The sequence below is a fragment of the Aotus nancymaae genome, unplaced genomic scaffold (assembly GCF_030222135.1).
Source record: "Aotus nancymaae isolate 86718 unplaced genomic scaffold, 86718_ANA_hifiasm-v0.15.2.pri h1tg000006l, whole genome shotgun sequence".
NCBI lineage: Eukaryota > Metazoa > Chordata > Mammalia > Primates > Aotidae > Aotus > Aotus nancymaae.
Window position 1 is genome coordinate 59,945,238 of NW_026988417.1, and position 25,401 is coordinate 59,970,638.

Here is a 25,401-nt window from a genome sequence, read left to right on the forward strand (position 1 = left end):
AAGAGTATTTTATTACCTCGTCAAAACCAGATTATTATGCATGAGGTAGTCTATAATTCTCTTACAGAAAGTTAAATGAGAGGAAGTTATATGAAAATGACAGATCGCAAATTGCTAAATTGACCAGGACTCCAGACTCAGTGCTTGGTCATCTGGATTGAGGCCATATGTTAATGAGCTGCCTAGTATTCTGAATCCTGAAGGTTTAGTTTGTAAAAGGCCATGTGTCAACTCCATCGTGCAAAGCACATATAACAAGTCACATGAGCATGATGTGACAGCAAGTACTCAATCCCCTCCAGCACAGACTAAGAAATATTAATACATAATAATCATTGCCACAGATATATTCAAGCTTTAGCTTCTTAATAATATAATTACATTTAATTAAATTCTAATATCGTTTTAGTATCAAGAAACTGAATAATTAAATGTCATCATGGATTATGGCCGTATTATATTTAAATATGTGGCGTTCTGTGCTCTGTAAAATTCACTAAGTTGGCTTTTCTAATAGTAAATACATGAAGTACCAATCACATATGACTTAATACCTTGAACATGAAATTTGGCCTGAGAGTCTTAGAACTAAGAAATGATTAAGTTAAAAGGCATAACAATCAATTTTCAGACCACTGAGATTTTTTACAGATAATACAAAGGTAAAATAATTCAACACAAAGTGGTATTTAAAAACACCATAGTCTTTTACGTCTTTGAACATTTTCTGTCCTCTCTTTTGAATTCATTGTCCTTCCCTTTTGGTTTTTTATTTCTTTCTCATCCCTTAGGTTAAGGAGTACATAGTCTCCTGCTACTCCTGTCATCAAGGAGTATGTAGACTAACAGGAGTAGAAAAATAATTAAACAGATAACAAGTAAGCAAATAGGTGTAAAATAATAGTTCTAGATGGTTCTATGAAGGAAAGTTACATGAGTAAACAGTGAAGCTTGATCTAGCCTTGACTGGTCAGGAGCACAGATGTAAAGAATTAATGTATGTTACATACAAGAATAATTCACGGGAAGAGAACATATTCTTAAAACAACAAGTAGTAAAAATGAGCAAATTGTCTTTGAGAAACTGGAAAAAACCTAGCTTGACTAGTGCATAGGGAAGGGGAGGAAGCAAAATTTAAGATGAATCACAAAAGATAACTGGAGCAAAACCATGCAGCCTCTTAATGACAAAAACTTTGTCTTAAAGGAAATGCCTTAAGGGTATGAAATGTGTGTTTGAGGGTGAGGGGGAGGTTCCTGGGGTGGGATGGGTATGTGAAAAGAACATTTTCATTTTTTTTTTATAGGTGATGCATTCATATGGTTCAAAAATCAAAACTATATATAAAGTCATTCACTATATTTGAAAACAAAGTTTCAACAAGGTTTACCTCTACATCAAAGGAAAAACGAAATATAGAGAAGTAGAGGATTTTAAGAGAAAGTTGAGTGGTCATTTCGATAAACACTTTGTGATGGATTGGAACTGGAGAGTGAGTAGAAAAGAGATGTGAAGAATGATCCCTAAATTTCTGGCCTATTTAGAAGGATGGTTCCAAATCATCAAGATCCCCACTTAGAGGTTTGAGGCTAGCAAATTAAGATTGTAAAATAAGCTAGAGTCGCGATGGCCTTTAAAAAACACACACAAATACACACACACACACACACACATTTACATTTACTTATTACTATAGATAGAAATGTCTCAACAATATCTATGATGCTTTAGTTCTCTGAAGCAAACCTTTAAGATTTATTTATTCACTCAATGAGTCATTTAATTATATAAGTTATGTATATAATAAACACTTGAAATTATTCCTGGAGTGCTATCACATACCATTTGTACATAGGAAAATACCCACAGACATTAATCATACAGACTACATGTATGAAACATTCTCTGGGCTGTGCAGTAAACTTTTTGCATCACCTCTGCAAACCACCGCACCTACTATCAGGGAAGAAAGATAAATGCATGAATTAAGACAGAGTCCAGTTTTAGTAAAGTTTTCTAAAATGCAAACTCTCTAGTTAATCCACCATCACTCAATTAAGGTTCTACTTTTCAATTCTTAAGAAAAGAATGTGAGAAGTTAAAGAAAAGATGTGTGTTAACACTTGCACTAAGTTGACATTGCATTGCATTCTGTCAATAAGCTGCCTCCCAAGACTTTTGTGATCATCACCAGCAGAATGTTTTAATCTAATCAACAATCAAAATGCATCCGCAAAACATGGAGAGAGGCCTCTTATACTATCTGTCAATCAAAATAAAGACAAAGGTCATAGTGGTCTGAACTAAGTAAGCACACATTCTCTAAAATGATATAAGCAAACAGCCAAATAGAGTATGTTGTTTTATAATACTAATAAACAAAGTTTTAGAAATAATAATATTTAAATTTACAATATTTTAGACAGAAATTCAATGGATGGCTTATAATTTCTGCTTCTGATCCTTCAATTACATAAAATTTCACCTTAAACCAGTAAGACTGCTCAAAAACAAAATACATTGTGAGTTAGAACGTTTCTTTAATTCCAATCTTGAAAAAATTGTGATTCACTTACTCAATAAGCTTAGAAGCATTTTAAAAACACAATTTTGATTTAACGAAACCTTCAGATGTGCTTGTGTATATATAAAATCAGGTGTAGAAAGTTATAGATTTCACAGAAAAACAACAGAACTAATTGTAGATGGTATTGTAAAGATATAAAATGGAAGCCAATGCCGAATTAGGAAATTCAAATAAAGTGCAATGTGTTTCTGGAGAGAATTATCCAAAGTTACTATAATTTACAGGTAATTTCCCTAGTATTGTTTCCCTGGATGGATAATCTACAGTCAAGCATGAACAAATGAGGAAGTTTGATTCATGTAATAGAGTGGACTTAGGAACAATAAATGCACCTGAAGATACCAGGTGGGACCAAGGGTCTGCTCAGCATCCAGATTTCCCTCAGTTAATACTCATTAACTTTTATTACCCATTTAGTACACTCACATCATAGTGAAAACAAGTTCAGGATCACGAGGGAGAATAATTTAAATAGAAAATGCTTGTTTTCTTTCCCATAACCTGCTCTTTGCTTTGACATAAAATACTCCTCTGTTCCAGAAAGCCATTGACAAATGTTCAGTTTAAGCGGCAAACTCATCACACTTCGGGCAATATAAGGGCATTTTCAAATGAAGAGAGAAGCATGCATGATCAAGTTTCAGTTTAAAAGAAAATAAAAGCAGGAAAAAAAAAATCCCCAAGGGCAAATTGCTTTAAAATGACCTTTTGTATCAGTTCTATCTTCAAATAGTTATTTTTTGTTGGGCACTGCTTATTATGCATTTAAAATTGATCTGTAATTTTTTAAAAGCAAGCATGTAATTGGAACCATATGTAAACAACACAGTAAACTAATCCTGTCAGTTTACAAATGTTTTGCTGTAAAGTTCATATGGCTGAACTTTTTTTCTGAAGAATTTTTAAAGGGCAGTTAAAAACATGCCAAAACATCTCTAACCTAAGATTTTGCATTTAAATTTTATACAGCAAATAAAGAATAGAAAACAAGTTCATGGAGAGAAACTAGAAGTAGCAGACAATAATTATATAATGAAGGTTACTAGTCCCTCGGTTTGAGTTTTTCAGAAATAAAATTTCTATAAGCAAAGTGAATATGAAATATTATACCACAAGTCAGACACTCTCTGAGTATTAATTATGTATATCCAATAAAATATTACATTAAATCTTTCACAGTTGCCAGAAATTTTAAAATTCTGAAAAGGGAAAAATCAAACTTGAGAGAAATAATCTCCATAAATTAGCAAAGTAAAAGGTCATTTGCTCATAATCATTGGAGGAAATACATATACATGATCCAACTGAAGCAGACAGCCCCTGCAGATCCGGAGGCAAACTCTTACCTTGACAGGTGCCATTTTTCTCTTCATATCCTGCCTTGCACATGCATTTCCCGATGGGCACCAGCCACTCCCCTTCAGCGCTGCAGTGCATTTTGGGAGGTTCATCGGTCACAGAATGGTTGACACAGGAGCCTGACACTTCAAGCAACTGGGAAGAATCAGCTCCAGTGATGGTGTCAGGGAAGACAGCCAAGTGTCGTACCACAGAAGGGCATTTTTTATAGTATACACGCACAGAAACCAGAGCAATGCAAGCACCAACATCTTGAAAAGCAAGATAAAATCCCTTTTTGCTTAGAGGTCCTACATCTCTGACCTCTGTATTCAGTTTCATAACACGGTCACCAAGATCAAGTTCTGTAAAACTCTCATCGGCAGCAATGGTATCAATTTTGATGTACTGGTTTTCCTTGATATTTCTCCCATTCTGATCATCTGACTCAAAGTAATACATGTTAAAGGTTTCCTTACAGGTCCCCAGTCCTCCAGGAAGGCTATTGCAGTCCCGCAGGGTAAATTTAAGTTCTATGAAGATTCTGGAAGCACCTTCATTGGAGATCCAACTGGTCAAAAGCCAGTTATTCTGATTCTGTTCCATCACTTTGCATACTTGGTATGTGTGGATAGGGGCATAATTTTCATCCACTTCACCAATCTCTTCCCACTGTACAATATAAAACAGAAAGATAAAAACATTCAAAAAACAGAAAATAACCAGGAACTATAGCAAAAATTATAAAAGAAAACTAATTCAGATTTAGAAACATTTGTATACTCAATATGTGGTATTTACAGAAGGAACTAGATATAAAGTATTGGGAGAAGAGAATCACAAATTTTTCATTATCATTTTTAAATTAGGTAAATTAACAACTTATACTTTGTCTCCAACATAACTCAAAGAGAAACACATATGAATATGTCCTGGGCAGAGGGGAAATCATGCATTTCTGAGTAAAAATAAAAGAAATTTAAATGTGGGTAAGGTTAACAAAATGAAGCAGAAAAAGGAAAATAGGTATATTTTGAATAAAGTTAAGCATATACATAAATAAGGTAGAAAAAATTTAAGAGAAATAAAAGAAATGCAATTAAAAAATGAAATGAGGGGAAAAAGACCGCAAATTTGAGGAAAAAAAAGGAAGAAAAATGTAACATATAAACACAGTCATTAATTCTGTCATGTCACAAATAACACATCAACGTAATATAAGTTGAAAAAAATCCATTAGTTTAAAATTAATAATAGATCTTTATTTCACTGAACTCATCTATTCAAGACTCTCATAAATTGGCTAGCTAAATATTAATTCATAGATTTATCTACATATATAAACATGGAGACAGATATGAAAGAGAGATTAAAAATTACAGATTAGTTATATGGATAGCCTTGTCATTCTAAATACTAACTTCTTATGATATGTTGGGACCCCATTAATTCTTTCTTATCAAGGCATTATTTTATGCATAGTGGCTAAGAGTTCTAAAGATATGCAGGATGTAAAAAAAAAAAAAAAAGTAAGTACAATTTATTTAGCTTCTAAAACATTATTTGGCCAAAGAAGAGGTCTAGACTTATCTCTTTCCTAGTAAAATATGCCAGTTTTGAGAATCTCAACGTAATATAACTATTTCCTTAACAGTACAGAGCCAAATTTTTATTCTTCATAAAGATGTCATTATAATTTAAGGAATTTCTGAAACCTATAAAAAAATCTGTGTGTAAAAACTAGATATATAATTTTGTTTTAAATCTTTAAAATAACACTGAAACACAAAGAAAAATGAAACCATACTGACTTTCAAAAAATCCAGAGTGTGTAATTTCAGACATTATTATAGATAAAAAACTTCATAGACACTTATTTCTTTAGACATGAAATTAAATATGGCATTATTTCTTGATTCTGTTCTAAAGGCAAAGATGTGAAAAATGCGGGGGCAGAAAGGATGCAAATAAATCTTATACATCAGATGGCTCCTCTGGAAAGTCTAGCTGCCATCAGGCAGACATAAGCAAAGGTGCTAATGAGGTAAAACTGTTGAGCTCCTTAAATTCACAAGAGAGTGACATCAAGATTTTATCTTGCCAAACAACTTTCATATTATGTTTTTACCTAAAGCCTCAGTTATTTCACTCAATCTTGTTTTTGTCCTTTCTCAAAATGTATATAAACTCTACTTAGCTCCTGATTCTCTAAAGCAGCTTTCCACTTCAGCACTCCGTTATTAAACTACTTACAATTTTTTTCTGAAGTGATTTAGGTATCAATCTCTTTATAAGTGGTGCCAATTATCATGATTAATATTTCATGCAAAAGAATATGTTAACTAACCAAATAAAATGGTAAGATTGATAAATTAACTGTAATAAGATTAATGAAATATATATTATTTGAATTAGTAAAAGGGAAGATAATATCAAAAATCTCTTTATAAAAAGGAAATAAAAATGCTACCTTATTTCTGTTTTAAATATTTGTCTTAGATAATTTTTCAATATAAAACACAAACATATATTCATATGTTTTTGCCTCCAATCACTTATAGAAGACCTATTTCTGGGCAATATATTCTAGTAAAATCCTGCTAGCAAGTAAAAGCGAGCAGAATAGCAGGATCTTTTAAGATCATAAGCCGAGCAATTCAGTCTTTGTCTTACAAAGTCCAGGGTACCACAAATATTATTAAAAATGCAAGCCAAGCAGCACTGGAAAAGACAGCTTAATAGTTACTGCTTCAGGTGATAATTTCAAAGCATGTGCATAAGCATCTTGCTTCTCTGAATATTCTCAATTAAGGAGAGGGAAACTATAATTTTCTTTGAATTCAGAAACTGTCATGGTGAGATTTTATTTATTTCTTTTCAAGTACTCAAAATATAAATGATGGCTCACAATTTATATTTCTAGTGAACAAATATAATGACTTTAATTTAAATAATTATGGCAATAAGCCATTCAGAGAATCACACGGGTAATATATCCATCTCTAATATCTGCTGCCATTGAGACAAACTAAGAAATAGACAGAAATATTTTATTTATTTAAGACTGGCTATCTGAAATAAAACTTTGAATTTCTCTAAGCTTCTTTTCCTTTTTAATATGAAGAGAGTATCTTGCTGTCCTCAGCAAAAATTGGGTATGAAAAAATAAAAGAGGATGAAGAGAAAGTAACACTAACCAAGAACTATAGAATGTGGCAGACGTATTCTTAGACACTTACAAATGTCATGTATAAGATATTACAGTAATTTAATACAAGGTACAGATAGGAATCAATATTTTCTGTTCATTTTTGTTGGATTTTCCATGACTTCATGATTTAATAAAAATATTTGCTGATCCTTTGATTACTAGAAGTGGTGAGCCTGGACATTTTGGAAGCATGGATTGCTGAATGCAGTATGATGGCTGTAGCTCGACTCTTCAGGTCTAGCAATTATTCAGTGCCATCCCTGAGCCCATGCTTTTCTCTGTTTGTTTCCTCCTTATGTCCCATTCTTCCCCATTAAGACTAAATAACTGGTTATACAGCTTGGGTTAGCTTGATTTCTCTCCCAGATTCTTGAGCTTACTCCTTTTCCCTCAGGGCTTTGAAAATTTCAGGTCAGTTGCATTCTAAATCCATTGGCCAAGCATCCCACATCAGCCACATTGATCAGAGAAGAGTGGGGGGCGGGAAAGAACTTACTTTCATAACAACATGTGTATGATGGAGTTACTAGTTTTTCCTACCCAAGCCATTAGGAACTAGTTTCTCCCTGACTGTCTCTCACTGCTTTCTTGGCCTTCTGGTATCAAGTTCCTGCTGTCTCCTACCTTGTTGGCATTGGTCTCATTTCCAGACCCCCAGCCTATACGTCATTTTTCATGCAGAACTTGATACTGACTCATGACACATGGGCTGGACCAGAAATCTCCCTTGCATTATGTCGCCAAATTCACAGTAGGCAGCATCATGTCAAAAGAGTCAATTTTAACCTTTCAAGTTATTAAGGGTGTCCATTGGCTGGTTCTTTTGTCATTATTATGTTTCTATTTATCTTGATTCCATATCAAGGATCATCTACTGGGGCTACGATGCAGTGGTAAGAAGCTCTGGAGTAGACACTTGTAAGCGATGCCACTATAATGATCTTGTACAGAAGAAAACTACAAGCCTGAAGCCCTAGTTTTAGTCCCAGCTCTTACAATATCTAGATGTATAAACTGAGATCCAATCTCTGGCAAACCAACTATGCAAATCTATAATGAGAATGAAAACTTTCTCTCCTAGGCATCTAATATTCAATAAAGACATCAGAAAGGGCCCTAAAAGAGCCAGTCCTATTGTTCATATGAGAAATAAGAAGTTGAAGACCAGACAAGAGAAAGGATTTACTCAAGTTTACACAAGACCAAGATGACCACCTGGGCATCTCCTCTGCCCATAGCTTCCTTTGTCTTCTTCTCAGCATGTCTCTGCCTCATACTGTGGATTTGTGCATGGGATTCCTTTATTCATTGCATTAATTTCTACTCAACATTTTTTTCAGACAACATGTAACCAGGAATATGTATTCTTTTCTTTTGCTATATATTTTAATACTCAACACAAATACGAGGGAGAGGCATGCATGATTTTCTTATTGTCTACTATATTTTAGAGTCTGATACAACAGGGCGCAGAGTAGGGCACTTAATAGATATTTTATAATGAATAAATTCATGTCATACATATACATATCACTTCTTATTCCAGAGATCCCATTAATTTGAAATAATTCAACACAGTAAATAAATAATTATATAATTGTGCTATATTTGAAACAAAAAAATATATTTTCTTCTTTGTCAATTATCAGAATTTTATAACATCAAATTAGAAAAGTTTATAAAAGCAGATTAAAAATTAGTCCAGTAATTTTTAATTAAAAACACTAATCATTTATTTAAAGAGATTTTCTTCTTTCCATTTTTGATACAATTTTTATGTTTAGTTTTGCATATTAAAATGTTGAATGATTTTTCACTAGCATTACATTTTACTAATTATAACTGATAGCTTACTTTATTTCCAAGAATATGTTTTCAAAATAAAGTTTTTGTCACTCAGTAGTCTTCTTCAGTATTCTGTGTAAATTAAAAACCCAGAATACAGCATATCAGTTCAAGGAACTATGGACATATTTCATATTTCAGTCAAATAATATTAGGACAATCTTAGAGATTTCCTTGGCAGAGTGACATAAAATTATGGCAAGAAATCAATTGCCTGCAACTTTACTCTGAAATGACCAAAGCATAACTTTCTAGGAAGACCTTGTTTATCACCTAACTGCGTCTTTAAATACAGGGATAGCTATTCATCATCCTTTGAATCACAACTTTTTAATATAATGTCTTCTGAAGAGCCTCAAAACTAAATAAGTTAAAGGTTTTAAATCATTAAAATATTTTAGATATCATTTATTCTGGTTTTCAGTTTGTAAATGTGTGTGTGTGGTATGTTTTGTTTTACACACTATGTTATTGAACATATCCTGATTTCAAATCACTAATTCACTGATGTTTTTCTGAAAAGACTTAAACATAAGACCTAAAACCATAAACATCCTAGAAGAAAACCTACACAATACCCATTCAGGAAACAGGCATGGGCAAAGACCTCATGACTAAACACCAAAGCAATGGCACCTAAAGGCAAAATTGACAAATGGAATCTAATTATACTAAAGAGTTTCAGCACAGCAAAAGAAACTATCATCAGAGTGAACAAGCAACCTACAGAATGGGAGAAAATTTTTGCCATCTATACATATGACAAAGGGTTAATATCTAGAATCTACAAAGAACTTAAACAAATTTACAAGAAAAGAAAAACATAAAAAAATGGGCAAAGGATATGAACTGACACTTCTCACAAGAAGACATTTATGCAGTCAACAAACATGAAAAAAAGGTCATCATCACTGGTCATTAGAGAACTGCAAATCAAAACCACAATGAGATACCATCTCATGCCATTTAGCATAGTGATCATTAAAAAGTCAGGAAACAACAGATGCTAGAGATGTGGAGAAATAGGAACACTTTTACACTGTTAGTGGAGTGTAAGTTAGTTCAACCATTGTGGAAGACAGTGTGATGATTCCTCAAGGATTTAGAACCTGAAATACCATTTGACCCAGCAATCCCATTACTGAGTATATACTCAAAGGATTATAAATCATTCTACTATAAAGGCACATGTACATGTGTGTTCATTGCAGCACTATTCATAATAGCAAATACATGGAACCAACCCAAATGCCCATCAATAATAGACTAGATAAAGAAAACATGGCACATATACAGCATGAAATACTATGCAGCCATAAAAAAGGATGAGTTCATGTCCTTTGCAGGGACATGGATGAAGATGTTAACCATCATTCTTAGCAAACTAACACAAGAACAGAAAACCAAACACCACATGTTCTCATTCATAAGTGGGAGTTGAACAATGAGAACACATGGACACAGGGAGGTGAACATCACACACTAGAACCTGTTTGGGGGTGGTGGCCTAGCAGAGGGATAGCATTAGGAGAAATACCTAACATAGATGAGGGGTTGATGGGTGCAGCAAACCACCATGGCACTTGTATACTAATGTAACGAACCTGCACATTCTGCACATGTATCCCAGAACTTAAGGTATATGTGCGTGTGTGTGTGTGTGTGTGTGTGTGTATATATATATACACACATATATATGTATATATACATATATGTACCTATGCGTACCTATATATATACACATATATATACGTATATGTGTGTGTATGCATATATATATGAAGAAAAAAACAATATCACCTTATGATCTTAGAAAGTGCCTGGTAACACACTTCAATTGCTACTTCAAAATATGTTTACCTAAAGTGAACAATTTCTGGAAGCTTTCTGCTTCTGCAAAAATTAGATAAATGCAATATAAAAAATCAGAAACTTCAAACCCAGAAGTATTTTGTACTTTTTTATTTTTATTAGTACCTCGTTTATTATACTAATTTACATTTTAATGTAAGATTTTTAGTTTCATTACTTAGTGTACTTTTTCTATTTGGCTATATTAACTTGGGCAAAGTTTGGACCTGAATGAATTCATTGTTTTTGTTTTCCCCAGATGTATGATAAACAATTACTTATCTTCTCCATAAGATTTTATAAGAATGACTCTACTTACATAAAACCATTACATTTTTTTCTACTTGTTAGATTTAAAATTGGTTTCATTTTTTGTTAATGCTGCCATTACTTAATAAATTTCATTCAGGACATTTCTTTTAAGAGAAAGTGGACAAGAAAATTCTCAAAGGAAAGTCATTTAGGAAGATTATAGCAGAAAAAGTGAAGTATTCTACTATTGTTAGGAAGGAAGTTCTTTTGTCTATCATTACTATCTTTGATGTGTCAACTGAAAGCCAATTCTCCTTAGGAAGAAACACTGTATTATTAAGACAAGTACATGTTAGGTATAAATATCAGTAGCCAGAGTTTTTTGCCACTGGCTTCCCAAATGCTCGGGCAATAAAGAGTCAAATTAAAGTGCAAACTTAATCTTGGGTCACAGTCTTTTAAAAAAAACATTGTGTGCTCATTTAAAGATAATCCTGGAAGAACAGTTGAAAGATACAGCCATATTTTAGATCAATTTTCCTGTTACACAATGCATGCATAACATAGTTATACTACAGAATATAACTGCATCTTTTTGCAGATGAGTAAACTGAGGCCCCAAATGACTGGCATACTGATTAGAGTCAAATTAATACTTACAGTTAGAACTCCCTGATTATAATTAATTTTTTTCTCTTTTTTAGGGGTTAAATTACTATGCATAAACTATAAGGCCACATGAAGTCATTCTAATGAACAAAAGATTCATTCCCTAATGAACTAGGTACTTATGTTCTCAAAAGATAAAACCAAACTATGTACTTTTGTAGAATTACAGCTTCCATCTTCCTTGTTCAGTTTCCTTACTTTCGAATCAAGAAACAAATGGGCATTCCATTGGGCAACAGAAGCATCTCTGTTTTTACACAAAACCACAAGGAAAAAAATGATTTAAAAAAAAAAAAATGTAGCACAGAGTTTCTGTGTAAGAAATTCAATTTCTCTAATAGCTATGATTCCTCAGTAAAATAAATAAGACAAAATGAATCAACTTTCAGCAAAAATCATTTGAATCAAAACCTTGTTATATTTCCTCAATAATATTTTAGTAGGAAAGAAAGACTTGCATCAAGTAAGAGTCTGAGTTGTTCAAAACATCTTTAAAATTCATAAGTGTTATGTAGCAGTATTGCTAGAGACGACTCTATTAATTTTCTGTGTATGAAATAAAACTGAAGTTGATTACTTTATTGCCTGCGGAATAGTGCAAATATTTATGAGCTCAAATTCAATTCATGATACAAATGAAATCACTTGAGAAAGACAGATTAAAATTTTCAAGTTAATATTAATCTTTTTGCAGCGAAATTCGCAGACAATTGAACATCTATTTTTAACAGTAAATGTGAATGGCAAGTTAGATATTTTTTTAACCCTGGGGTAAGAAATTCATTTTTTTCATTCAATATTGTTATTGTATTTTTTTTTTCAAAAATTATGGATCCTTTCTTCATTAATTCCTTTAACAATTATCCAAATGAAGCAATAAATTGAAGCTTGGAAAAATCAAAAGTAGTATATCAGATAAAATATACACAACTAGAACAGTTTATGATTTAATCAAGAAAAAGTATTTCTTAGTCAAATGTGATGAACATAACATGCAAATAAAAAATATATATAAGGACTGATATATTAAGGACTGATGTATTTATCTGCTTTTAATAAGAGATGTATTAAAGAGTTTCTCATATAAAATTATCGAAGATGTCTCGAACACTTCAAGTTTTAAAATAAGGCATTCAAAAAGACATATGCACTCATATGTTCATTGCAGCACTACTCGCAACAGCAAAGACAGGGAATCAACCATGATGCCCATCAACAGTGAATTGGACAAAAAGATGTGGTAAATATAGACCATGGAATACTACTACACAGCCATTAAAAAAAAAAAAAAAAAAAAAAGAAATCCTGTCCTTTGCAGCAACATGGATACAGTTGGAGGCTATTATCCTAAGCAAACTAATAGAAACAGAAATCCAAATACCGCATGTTCTCACTTCTATATGAGAGATAAACACTGAACACACAGGGACACAAAGATGGGAACAATAGACACTGGAGACTGACAGAGGACTGTGGGAGGGGGTATGGGTTGGAAGGCTACCTGTCTGGTACTATGCTCACTACCTGAATGACCGAATCATCCATACACCAAGCCTGCATGACATGCAATTTTCCCATGTAACAAACCTGCACATGTACCCTGAGAGCCTAAAATAAAAATAGGAGAATAAATACATAAATTAATTAAAAAATAAAATGAGACATTTTTCCTTGAAAAATTACTAATGAGAACAAATGCAAACCTATCAATTAGTCAATAATAATTTTAAAAGACAGAATGATCAAAGTAAGTAACCATGCCTGAAATTAACAAATTAATAAACTGAATAAAATCTTAAATGATCTCATTATTGTTTTGTAAAAATCAACCCTATTAAATATGGTACATGTAATCTAATTCGTCAGTAATGTGTGTCATTAGTTATAATTTTAAAAGAAGCAAATAACAATTAGGTTTATAAATCACTGATCTAGTTTAGTTCCATTATGGTGCCACTGTATATGGAGACACCTTTATATTTAGACTATGGTAGCCACCAATGTGTATTTTCTATCATGTTATGTCAAGGGATGATCAGACCAACATTTGATATGTAACTGCAACAACAGAAATAAACTTTGCTGTACTATTATGAAAGTTTACATAGTCAGTGACTTTATATCTTTCTTAAGAGTGATTGTGATATCAATTATATATCGTTTACACTGGAGTACAAATTTATCATGTAGATTTTAAGGTCTAAAGAGAGTCAAATATTTCATGTTTCAGGACTATAACAAACACATATATGCACACATGTGCACACACACACACAATTAAGAATTCCTTCATGACAGTCATTGTGAGATGTTAGAGATGGTCCTTTTAGTGTTATTTTAATGTATATATTGTCAATAGGATGTAAATTGAAAAGTAACCTAATTGGTACTCTTTAATATAAATATTGTGCTGTCCTATTATAAATACCTGTAAATTCTGTAAGGAAGCCTTATTTTCAAAGCAGAATGAAAGTTTCAGTAAATGAGAGAAAATAAACTATTTTACTTGGATTCAGCTTAATGAAAATAAAGTAGATTAGCCTTTGGTGCACTTAATGTTTCAGGTAAAATAAATACAATTATACCCTTGTTGTTCTGGCAAAAAAAAAAATGGTTTCAGTAAACCATTTGCAATTCTGGATAATATACTCACTCTATAAAATACATCACAAAATATAATGCTGCCTGTGCTTTCTGTTCTTTATTCTGTTCTCATTTTTCAGTAGATAATATTATGCTTGTGATGCAGGCCTTGACAACAGCACCTATAAATCAATTCTATATCTCACATTAATCATGTTCTTGTAATCAGTGGCTATTCAACACAAATTTCCATCTCATTTTTTTTGTTGGAAAACAGCAACATTAGGGCTGTTAGATTACTCAAATTTAAGTGATCATATTGCCATAATATATAATAAAATGTACTCCATCCACTTGTCAAAGCAGTATTAAAGACATTCTATAGAAATTTAGGCCATCTACTGTCAGTGTGTTGTCTAGTCAGTAGCTGGCATTTCCATAGAGAACAGCTCTATTTATTATTTTTTAAACAAATTTAGGAAGTATAAGTGTTGTTTTATTGCATAGATATATTTGTATAGCAGTGAAGTCTGGATTTTTTGTGTAACCAACACTCAAATAGCAAACATTGTTACCTATTAAGTGATTTCTCATCCCTCATGCCCCTCCCGCCTTCTCACCTTGCTGAGTTTCCAAAACTTATTCCATTTTTTTTTTTTTTTTTTTTTTTTGAGACGGAGTTTCGCTCTTGTTACCCAGGTTGGAGTGCAATGGCGCGATCTCGGCTCACCGCAACCTCCGCCTCCTGGGTTCAGGCAATTCTCCTGCCTCAGCATCCTGAGTAACTGGGATTACAGGCACGTGCCACCATGCCCAGCTAATTTTTTGTATTTTTAGTAGAGACGGGGTTTCACCATGTTGACCAGGATGGTCTCGATCTCTTGACCTCGTGATCCACCCGCCTTGGCCTCCCAAAGTGCTGGGATTACAGGCGTGAGCCACCGCGCCCGGCCTATTATTCCATTTTCTATATCCATGTGTACACATTAGCTACCACATATAAGTGAGAACATCTGGAATTTGACTTTCTGTTTCTGAACTGTTTCACTTATGATGATAGCCTCTAGTCCCATTCATGTTGCTGCAGAAAACATTACTTCATTCTTTTTTATTACCGAGTAATATTTCACTGAATATATATGCTGCATTTTCTTTATCCAATCATCCCTTGATGAACACTTAGGTTAATTCTATATCTCTACTATTGTGAAAAGTGCTGCCAGAAACATACAGGTGCAAGAATATTCGTGATGCAATGATCTCATTTCTTTTGGGTATAGCCCTTTAGTGGGATTGCTAGTTAGAAAGGTAGATTTCTTTTTAGTTATTTTGAGACATCTCTGTTTTCCATAGCGGTTGTACTCATTTACATTCCCACCAATAGCATATAAGCATTCCCTTTTTCCCACATCCCTGCCAACACCTGTTATTTAATGGTGCCTGGAAAACTGGATATCCATATGCAGAAGAATGAAATTAAATCTTATCTCTCTCCATATAAATAAATCAAATAAAAATGGATTAAAACTTAGATCTAAAACCTCAAACTTTGAAACTACTACAAAAAAACGGTGAAGAAAACTCCAGGACACTGGTCTGGGCAAAAAATTCTTAAGTAATATCCAACAAGCACAGCCAACCAAAACAAGAATGGACAAATGGGATCATATCAAGTTAAAAATCTTCCATTCTACACAGCGAAGGGTACAATGAACAAAGTGAGGAGACAAATCACAGAAAGGGAGAAAGTATCCTGACTTTTTAATAGACTGGTGTGAGATGGAATCTCATTATGGCTTTAATATGCATTTATCTGATGAATAGTGATGTTGAGTATTTTTCCAGGCTTTTTGGCCCATTGTGTCTTTTCTTTTGCAAAATATCTGTTCCTATCTGTTCACTTTTTAATGTGGTTATTTGTGTTGTTTTGGGGTTGTTGTTATTGTTTCAGTTCCTTGTAGACTCTGAATATTAGTCCTTCGTCAGATACATAATTTAGAAATAATTTTTCCCATTCTGCAAGTTGTCTATTCAGTCTGATAATTATTTATTTCTTTCACTGTGCTAACGGTTTCTAGTTTAAATAAGTTCTATTTATCTTTTTTTGTTTTCATTGCATTTACTTTTGAGGTCTTAGTTCATAAATACTTAACCTAGGCCAATGTCCAGAAGAGCTTTCCTTGGTTTTCTTTTAGGATTTTATAGTTTCAGGTCATACATTTAAATCTTTACTCCATCTTGAGTTCATTTTCATATATAGTGAAAAATAGGGGTCCAGTTTCATTTTTCTGCATATAGAAATCCAATTTTCCCAGTACCATTTATTTAATAGGGTGTCCTTATCCCAATAAATGTTTTTGTCAACTATGTCAAAGATCAGTTGGCTGTAGGTCTGTGGCTTTATTTCTGGGACTGTTTTCAGTTCCATTGATCTATCTCTATTTTAATGCCAGTACTATGGTGTTTTGGTTATTATATCCTTGTGGTATAATTTGAAGTCAGGTAATGTGATGCTTCCAACTTTATTCTTTTTGATTAGGATTCTTTTGACAATTTGAACTTTTTTGAGAATTCATATACATTATATATGTATTTTTCTATTTCTGTGAAAAATGGTGTTGATATTTTTTATAGGAATTGCATTGAATCTGCAGATTGCTTTGGACAGTATCAACACTTTAACTGTATTGATTCTTCCAATCCATGAGAATGGGATGATCTTCCATTTGTTTGTGTCATCTATGATTTCTTTCATCACTGCTCAGTAGTTTTCCTTGTAGAGATACTTTTACCCACTTAGTTAAATATATTAAGAATTCCAGTGCTTCTCTCTTTGTGATAGAAGCAAATGAACAAAAAGCCACATGACTGTTGCAAATTCCTCCTCCTGCATTTGTTAGGCTTGTGTCTGGCCAAAAAAATTAATCTCAACCAAAAGTATATCTTTAAATAAGTGTATACTTCTCTTATGGAAGTTTAAAATGTTTAGTGATAGTTCTCCAGTGACAATTCCAAATATTTAGTATTTATGGTTTTTTTCTTTTTTTTTTTTTTTTAAGGTAGAGTCTTGCTCTGTCGCCAGGTGCCAGGCTGGAGCGCAGTGGTGCAATCTTGGCTCACCACAGCCTCCGCCTCCCAGGTTCAAGCAATTCTCCTACCTCAGCCTCCCAAGTAGCTGGAACTATAGGTGTGCGCCACCACGCCCAGCTAATTTTTGTATTTTCTTAGTAGAGATGGAGTTTCACCATGTTGGCCAGGATGATCTCGATCTCTTGACCTCGTGATCTGCCCACCTCAGCCTCCCAAAGTGCTGGGATTACAGGTGTGAGCCACCACGCCCGGCCTTGTTTTTTTTTTTTCATCATAATTGAATGCAAATTTAATTCTGACCAACATTAGACTATAGAAGTTTACAAGAGGGATTGGCTATCTGAAGACAGTGATTGTTTAACATTTATAGACATTTTTTTTTTTTGCCTATCAACAATCTATATATGTTATTATACTTTAATATTTTATTTGAGAATTACCATAAAGACCGATGTTTCTAAGAATGCCAAGAATTTTAGAAAATTATGAAATCTTTATAGTATTACTGAAGTTGAAACAGTAAAAAAAATAAGTCTTTACATTTATTCTTCCTACTGGGGTCTTCTGTCAACTTGTTCCTTGTCTTACTATATTATCCTTTAATTATTTTGAGCCCTGTTTCTTAGGTTATCAATCACAGATGGGAATAGAAAATTAATTTTGCAGTGTGATTTTAGTCTTAATATTAAAACAACCTGTTAACTACCTTTTTCTCTGCTTATCAACACAATCCCTTTTGTCAATGCATTCCCATAACAGATAACATAAACAGAACAAATGCAGATAACAAGTAAATCTAGTTATAGTAAAGAAATATGGAATGTTTAAGCGTAATACATCTTAGATATAATTTTGTACTTTTACATCTATTTGTATATGAGCAAACTGAACTCTTGATATGATATAGGAAATATCCATAATTATAGGAGGTAAATGTCCCTGACCTCCCTTTATTATTCTGTTTGCTATATCTGATGGTTTGTCTGCTATGTAAATCCATCCTTTAGCAAAGATGGATTAGAGGGCTCCTGGGTATCACAAGCTCTTAATAATATTTCTTTATCCAACTTTGTCTATTTATGCTAAATATAGGATAATGCTTCATACATTTAACTGACTGTTTATTAGGAGAAAACCAGGTAGAAATGGAATCAAGTAATATAAAGGTGATAGGGAAGAAGTAATCTTCTATGCTGCTGCTGGGAGTGTATATTATTAGCCAGATTTAAGAGGTGTTTGTAAATACATGGTTCATTTGAAAGTGTTTAAATCTTGGATTTTTAAATGTTTGTAAAGATACATGTGTCCAAGTGATGTCTGAAACTCTGTAGTGATCAAAAATAAATTACTAATGTAACCAAGAATAGGAATAAATAAATATGTTATATTCATGCTATAAATCATTGCACAAGAGTTAGTAGAAATTGTTATATGGAGTTTACAAGTATATAATAATAAAGATAGATGTAAAATTTACAAAACAGCAAAATATATATTAAAATAAATAAAACTATGCTAAATTTTCTTTTACTATAGTCATAACAAAGTGATAACAAGTTATAAAATATAAAATGAACTAAAAAATACACTAAATTTATGAACAGAAGCTTATAGACTTCTAGGAAAGGTAAAGTGTATCATATTAACATATATCTAATGAGAGTCCCAAAAGAAGGGGTAAGAGGAAAAAAATGGCAGGTACAATAGTTGATAAAATATCAAATATTTTACAAATTTGATGTCAAACACGTAGGTAGAAATACAAAATGCCTGCTGAACCCAATTAGCGTACATACAAAAGTTCAGGCCTAGACGCTTGAATGTGATAAAAGCTAAAACAGTTTTGAAAATTTTTAAAGCAGCAAGAGGAAATCAACTCAGGTTGAGAGGAACAAAAATATGGTAATAAGTTGATACCTCTGAAGAAACCGTAGCGGTCAGAAGAAAAGTAGAATGATATGGTTAAAGTGCTAGAAAAACAATTCTGTCAACCAAGAATTCTATATCTAGCAAACTTACCTTCCAAACTGAAAGATGACTCAAAACTCACAGTAAAACATATAAAACATAAATCACTGAGAAAGTACCGAAAATACATGAAAAGACAATACTGAAAAGGAAATAAATATGGGCAATATGTATATGAAATGATGATGGATGTCATTAGCCATAAGGGAAACTCAAAGCTCCAATAAGATGTCACTATACCCCATCTGAAATGAATTAAAAAATGTTTTTAGTAGTGACAACAACCAATGTTGACGAGAATGTGAAGAAACTGGATTACTTATATATTGCTGGTGGAAACATAAAATGGTACAGGCAAGTAGAAAGCAGGAAGTTTCATATTAAATAAAACATGTAATTGCCATTAAAAGGAGCAAATTCACTGTTCTACATCTATATCGGGTAAATAACAACTTATGTCCTACAAATACCTGTACATGAATGTTCATAGCAGTTTTATTTGTGGTAGCCCAAAACTGGAATCAGTCTACATGACCTTCAGTGGGCAAACTGTTAAACAAACTGTGGTACATTATATACCATGGAATACTACTTAACAATAAAAAGAAACAAACTATTGATAAAACTACCAACTAATGAATCTCCAGTGAATTATGCTGATTGAAAAAAATCATACCCCAAATGTTACATACTTTATGACTCCATTTTTATAATAATTTTAAAATAAAATTTTAGAAGTGGAAAAGAGCTGAGTAGTACCAAGAGTTAGATCTGAGGATGAGGGAATAAGCAACAAGAAATATATGAGGGTAGGCATAAAAGGATGACATGAAAGATTTTGTGGCATTGTTTCATCTCGTATCATACAAGTAGTGGCTACAAAAACCTACACAGGCGATGAGTGGTACAGCTTAATACATAGAGAGAGAGAGAGAAGGAGAGGGAGAGGATGAAGAGCATTAGGAAAAGAGAATTGAGCTATACAAGATGAAAGGTCAGGAGAAGTTGTTATACAATTAATGATCAATATAAAAAAATTGGAATTCAGATTTATCTGGCTTCAAAGCTCATATTTTAACTTACTACATCATGATGCTTTGCAAAATAAGATAAAGAACATGGGAAAACAGTAATTCCAAGGCAAACTAATGAATAGAGTCAATGAAGTCTCTCTGATATTCTTTCAAAGGAACATTCATTTTTTTATCCTCCAAATTCTAATCTGTATTTAATTTTTATTTCTCTTTACTTTGAATTAAAACTCAGGTAGTTATTAATGTAATATTGCTTAAAGTATTTGCTATACAACTATAATCTCACTAAATATTTCACGGAAAACAAGTGTTCTTTAGAGAAACAACAATGAAGCTCTTCCTGATTTATCTATTTTCAGGATATTAAGTTGAAATCTTTGTGAACTCAGCATATCTATAAGTAAATCTGTATAGTATGCAATATGTATAGTAAAGCTACACAGTAAATTATCCTATTTGGTTTTATATATTTCCCAAACTTGTATTATGGGATAACTCTCATTAATAACACATATTTACTTTTATTCTTTACATCCCTATATTTGGAGAAATTGTAATTTATGATAGTGGCTGACAGCTGCTCCACTAAGTGTGGCCATTTAGTGAAATACCATATCACAATGTATTAAATCCTGTTTACTCCTCTTATACACAATTTTCATTGCACCTGATTTATGTTACATCATCAGTTTACATATTTGTATCTCCCAATGGATTCATTCTCTTGTCTCAATGACAAAGAAACCTGTGAGCAATTGTTGGTGTATCACCCTGTCTACCACCAGTATTTAGGAAACTGGATACATTTAATATCTGTTGATTGAATTTATGCAAGTAAAAATGAAACAATGATTGACTAGATGAATGAATGAAAATACCAACAGTGATTTTCTTTATTTTTATTGCTTTACTGGTAATGCACTGGGATCTACATCAGGGAAACAGAAAGACCTTTTGAATGACAGTTATTTATTCCTCCTTTTTCTAGAAGTAATTTGGTCAAAGAACACTTGGCATGTCAACTCTGAAATGTTGCCAGCCTTTTGGTATGGCCACTATTTTTTTCCTCTCAATAATAACCTCCACTAGAAGAATAGCAAGGAAAGAAAAAAGGTTAAATTCAATTCTGTCACATGTTGTTAAGAGTTGGCAGCTCCAGAAAAGGTTTTATAGCGAAGAGAATTGAATCTAGTTGTAAAAGGGTACTACTTGAATCACTGTGAATTTCATTTATCTGTATATCTCTATTCCTAATTATCACTAGAAAGTGACAGTTGGCAAGCCTATGGAGGTCTGAGAAGATTGTAAAATTCTATTAAATTATCACAAGTGTTTCAATATAACATTTAAAATCTTCAGCTATTCATATAAAAAAAAGTAGCATTTATTATCATGTGAGGTTGAGACTTGATCTAACCAGTATTTTTCTTCTCCTCATATAAAATAGAATGTTAAAATTACATGATGATATCTGAAATACCTATCCTACCAGAGAACAAGATCTAATTAGTTGGGATGAATGCAAAGTTCAAACACTGGGACACAGATGTTCTTCCACTCACCTCCAGAGAAGGAGAACATGAGCCCCAATGATCCCAGTTACATGCCAATTCAGTTGACCAAAATGAAAATGGTAAATCGGAAAACTAAATACTAAAGTTACTTTGATATATGGTTGATAAGCAATAGAATTTCATTAATTCTTTGATTATATTTAATAACAACCCTTTAACATGTAAATGGTATCAAAAGAAAATTACTAGAAATTTAATTACTATCAAATGTAACAAAGAATATGCTTATTGAAAGTATTTTTAAAGTAAAGAAAAATGTTTTATAAGTCTCAATATTCAGTTAAATTTCTGCTTTAATTGAAAAATCTCAGTGTCCTTTTAATTAATTAGTTTTCACAAGAATTTAATGCCATGTTTTAGATCTGATCACTTTATAGGATGATTGAGGCACAAGCACTTTTCTTGACAGTCTTCCTCTAAGTAGTTATTTTATGGCTTCATACAACCTTATTGCTGACAGAGTTAATTTCTACAATGATTTTTACAGTAATACTAACATGCCCCTAATATGTCAGTTTGTGTTTTTCTCATATTTGGTGACAAAAGTATAAACATGAATTTATTAGATGATTATATTTATAATTTGTTAAGCTCCCATTGGAGACATTCCATTCATCACTATAGAGAGCCAATAAATGAACAAAATACATCTGTGTGCTCATCACAGAAGTCAGTCACAGAAAGGGCCATAACAACATAAACAAACGGATCAGGTGCCGTGGCTCATGCCTGTAATCCCAGCACTTTGAAAGGCCAAGGCGGGTGGATGATTTGAGGCCAGGAGTTCCAGACCAGCCTGGCCGAAATGGTGAAACCCCATCTCTACTGAAAATACAAAAATTAGCCAGGTGTGGTGGTGGGTTCCTTTAATCCCAGCTACTTGAGAGGCTGAGGCAGGAGAATGACTTCAGCCCGGAAGGTGGATGGTGCAGTGGGGAGAGATTACACCACTGCACTCCAGCCTGGGTGACAAAGTGAGACTCTGTACAAAAAAAATAAATAAATAACTAATTACATTGACATTCTTCTGCTGGATGTTTGCATTTGTACACTCATTGATAACACGTTACTTCATAGGCATTTGCATTTATCTATAATAAACAATTTAATGTTTGCTATATAACTGAAAAACTATCTCTAACAGACAATGAGTTATATTTGAGAAGTTAAGATTTTTCAGATTTTCAAAAACTAATACACATATATTTAGGCATTTTTAAAAATATGGACTTTTTTTAAAAGAAAGACATTACATGAGGAGCCTCAGGATATTTAATAATAGATATAAAATTTTATTCAAATTAGAATTGGTAACCCTAAGGAATATGTAACTACAAAATCTGTATATTGAAATTAAATAGTTAAATTTGATTTATGCAGCTTGGTTCTAAAAAAAGTATCACTAAATGAAAAATGAGTAAGGCTGATGTAGTTTTTTTCTCTTTAAACCATCTTAACTCATTTTCTTCTTCAGCTAAAATAACTTAAAGCTGACAGAATTAAACATTCAGCAAGAGAGATACTGAGTGAGTCTCATTAATATATATATGGGCCATATTTTCCTAAGTATCTATGTGCACAGAATTTTCACTCAATTTAATGGGGTTATACTTACATAAAAATACATACATGCCCAGAAAAATTGGCTTACAATTTTAATATGTAAAATCTACCATTTTTTTCTTCATTTCTTTCTAAAAAATTCATTCATAACAGTATATCTTCATTTTTTTGTTTTAATTGATTATAACATAAAATTTGTCCTTTTTTCTTCCCTATGCTCAATTTGAATGACCTAGAAGAGAAGTTTCCAAGCACTAGTTTAATCATCAATGGTATCACTGCCTTTGGTGTATGTTAAACAGCAAATTCTTTGTAATCTACACCAAACCACTCCAGATCTACAGAATCCTTGGACCCCAATATGTATGTGTATATATATATGTAGTATAATTATATATGTATATTATATAATTATATATGTATATAATGTATGATAGTAATAACTGTTTGAAATTTATCAAGAATGAAATATATACCTAGGACTTTCCTAAACATTGTATATGTTTTAACATAGGTTATCACCAAAACAGTCCAATGAGGAAGCTATTATTATTTAGATGAGAAAACTAGACAAGTTAATAAGTTTTGGAGATATGATCTGGCAACTTCGTTTCTGAATCTTGGCTCTTGACTTCTTGTGATGTACACTGTTTCTATTTGATGAGTCTAACAGTCATATTTCTATAAAAATGTCTTAAAACCAATCTAATAAATGTGATGATATAGTACACTGAATTTAAGATATTTGAATTGTAGCAATTTTGAAAGTAAATGAAAATTTATTTGATAGAAGAAGGAAATATACATATACATATATATATATATATATATATTCACAATTTGGAGCAAAATATTTGAGCTGTCAGTGAATACTTGTTTAGTTGATTCTTCTTTTCAAGCACTTTGAACAGAAATTCACTAAAACTATCTGCATGAAGAAAACGTTATAGAAGTCCAAAATGATATTTCAGTTCTTGATAGGTTATATATTTATGATTGTGAATTAATGGTAGATCATGGTCTTGGCCGAGGTCTTGTTTCATTAAGCATATGCTAAAACAGAAAAGAAATTAACATTTTCTGGAACAAAGAAAATGGAAAGAAATATATTCAGAAAACATCCAGTAACTTGAAGAATCAGATAATGGATTTGCATAAATTTCAAATATGCTTTTTCCATATGTGGGAAAAAGTGGAAAACTGCAAGTGGTGTGGCCTTTCTTCTCAGACGTAGGAGGAAAAGCAAGTGAGGACTGAACATTAAGAGATTCATGCTTCAATACTTCCAAGTTTATAATCAGACATTTATATGTATCTCTATGGACCAAGTCACCATGTTTTTTCCATAATACACTGAAATTCATTAGAAAAAATAAATTGAGTAATTTCTAACCTCAGATATGGTCTTGGGAAAATGATTCTCCCCTTAATAAGGATAAAACCTAGTTTGAATAATAAATACTGCAGAGATGCTTAGCAAGGTTAAACAAAATAAGATGAAATAAAAACATCGAGAAGCATCACTTATTTACACAAATTGTCTTATTCTTTACAAATCCCTGTTTTGACAATCTGCACCAACCTGGAGAATATATAGACCCAGAAGCAGCATACGTCACTGTGGCCAGAAGTGGGATGGAGCCAACAAATGTACTGGCAAAGTGACTGTAACTAGACTATAATCCCTTTGAGAATGGAGAAGATAAGATACCGATATTTGGTTCTCCAATACCAAACAGTCATTAGCACATAGTAAGTGCATATAATTTTTATGAATTAATATTATAGTAAATGTAATAGCATATAATAGTAAGTGCAATAATTTTTATGAATTA

The 25,401-nt window shown here is 32.4% G+C and overlaps 1 protein-coding gene across 8 annotated transcripts in view; it reads right to left on the reverse strand.

Annotated features, from left to right (window-relative positions):
- Nucleotides 1-25,401, reverse strand: part of EPHA5 (EPH receptor A5) — a 343,436-nt gene that overhangs the window by 269,321 nt on the left and 48,714 nt on the right. For all 8 annotated transcript variants that reach the window (XM_064367513.1, XM_021666284.2, XM_064367510.1 and 5 more), the window contains exon 3: nucleotides 3,935-4,598. In XM_064367513.1, the coding sequence (XP_064223583.1) occupies nucleotides 3,935-4,598 (664 nt within the window). The remainder of the gene's footprint in view (nucleotides 1-3,934; nucleotides 4,599-25,401) is intronic.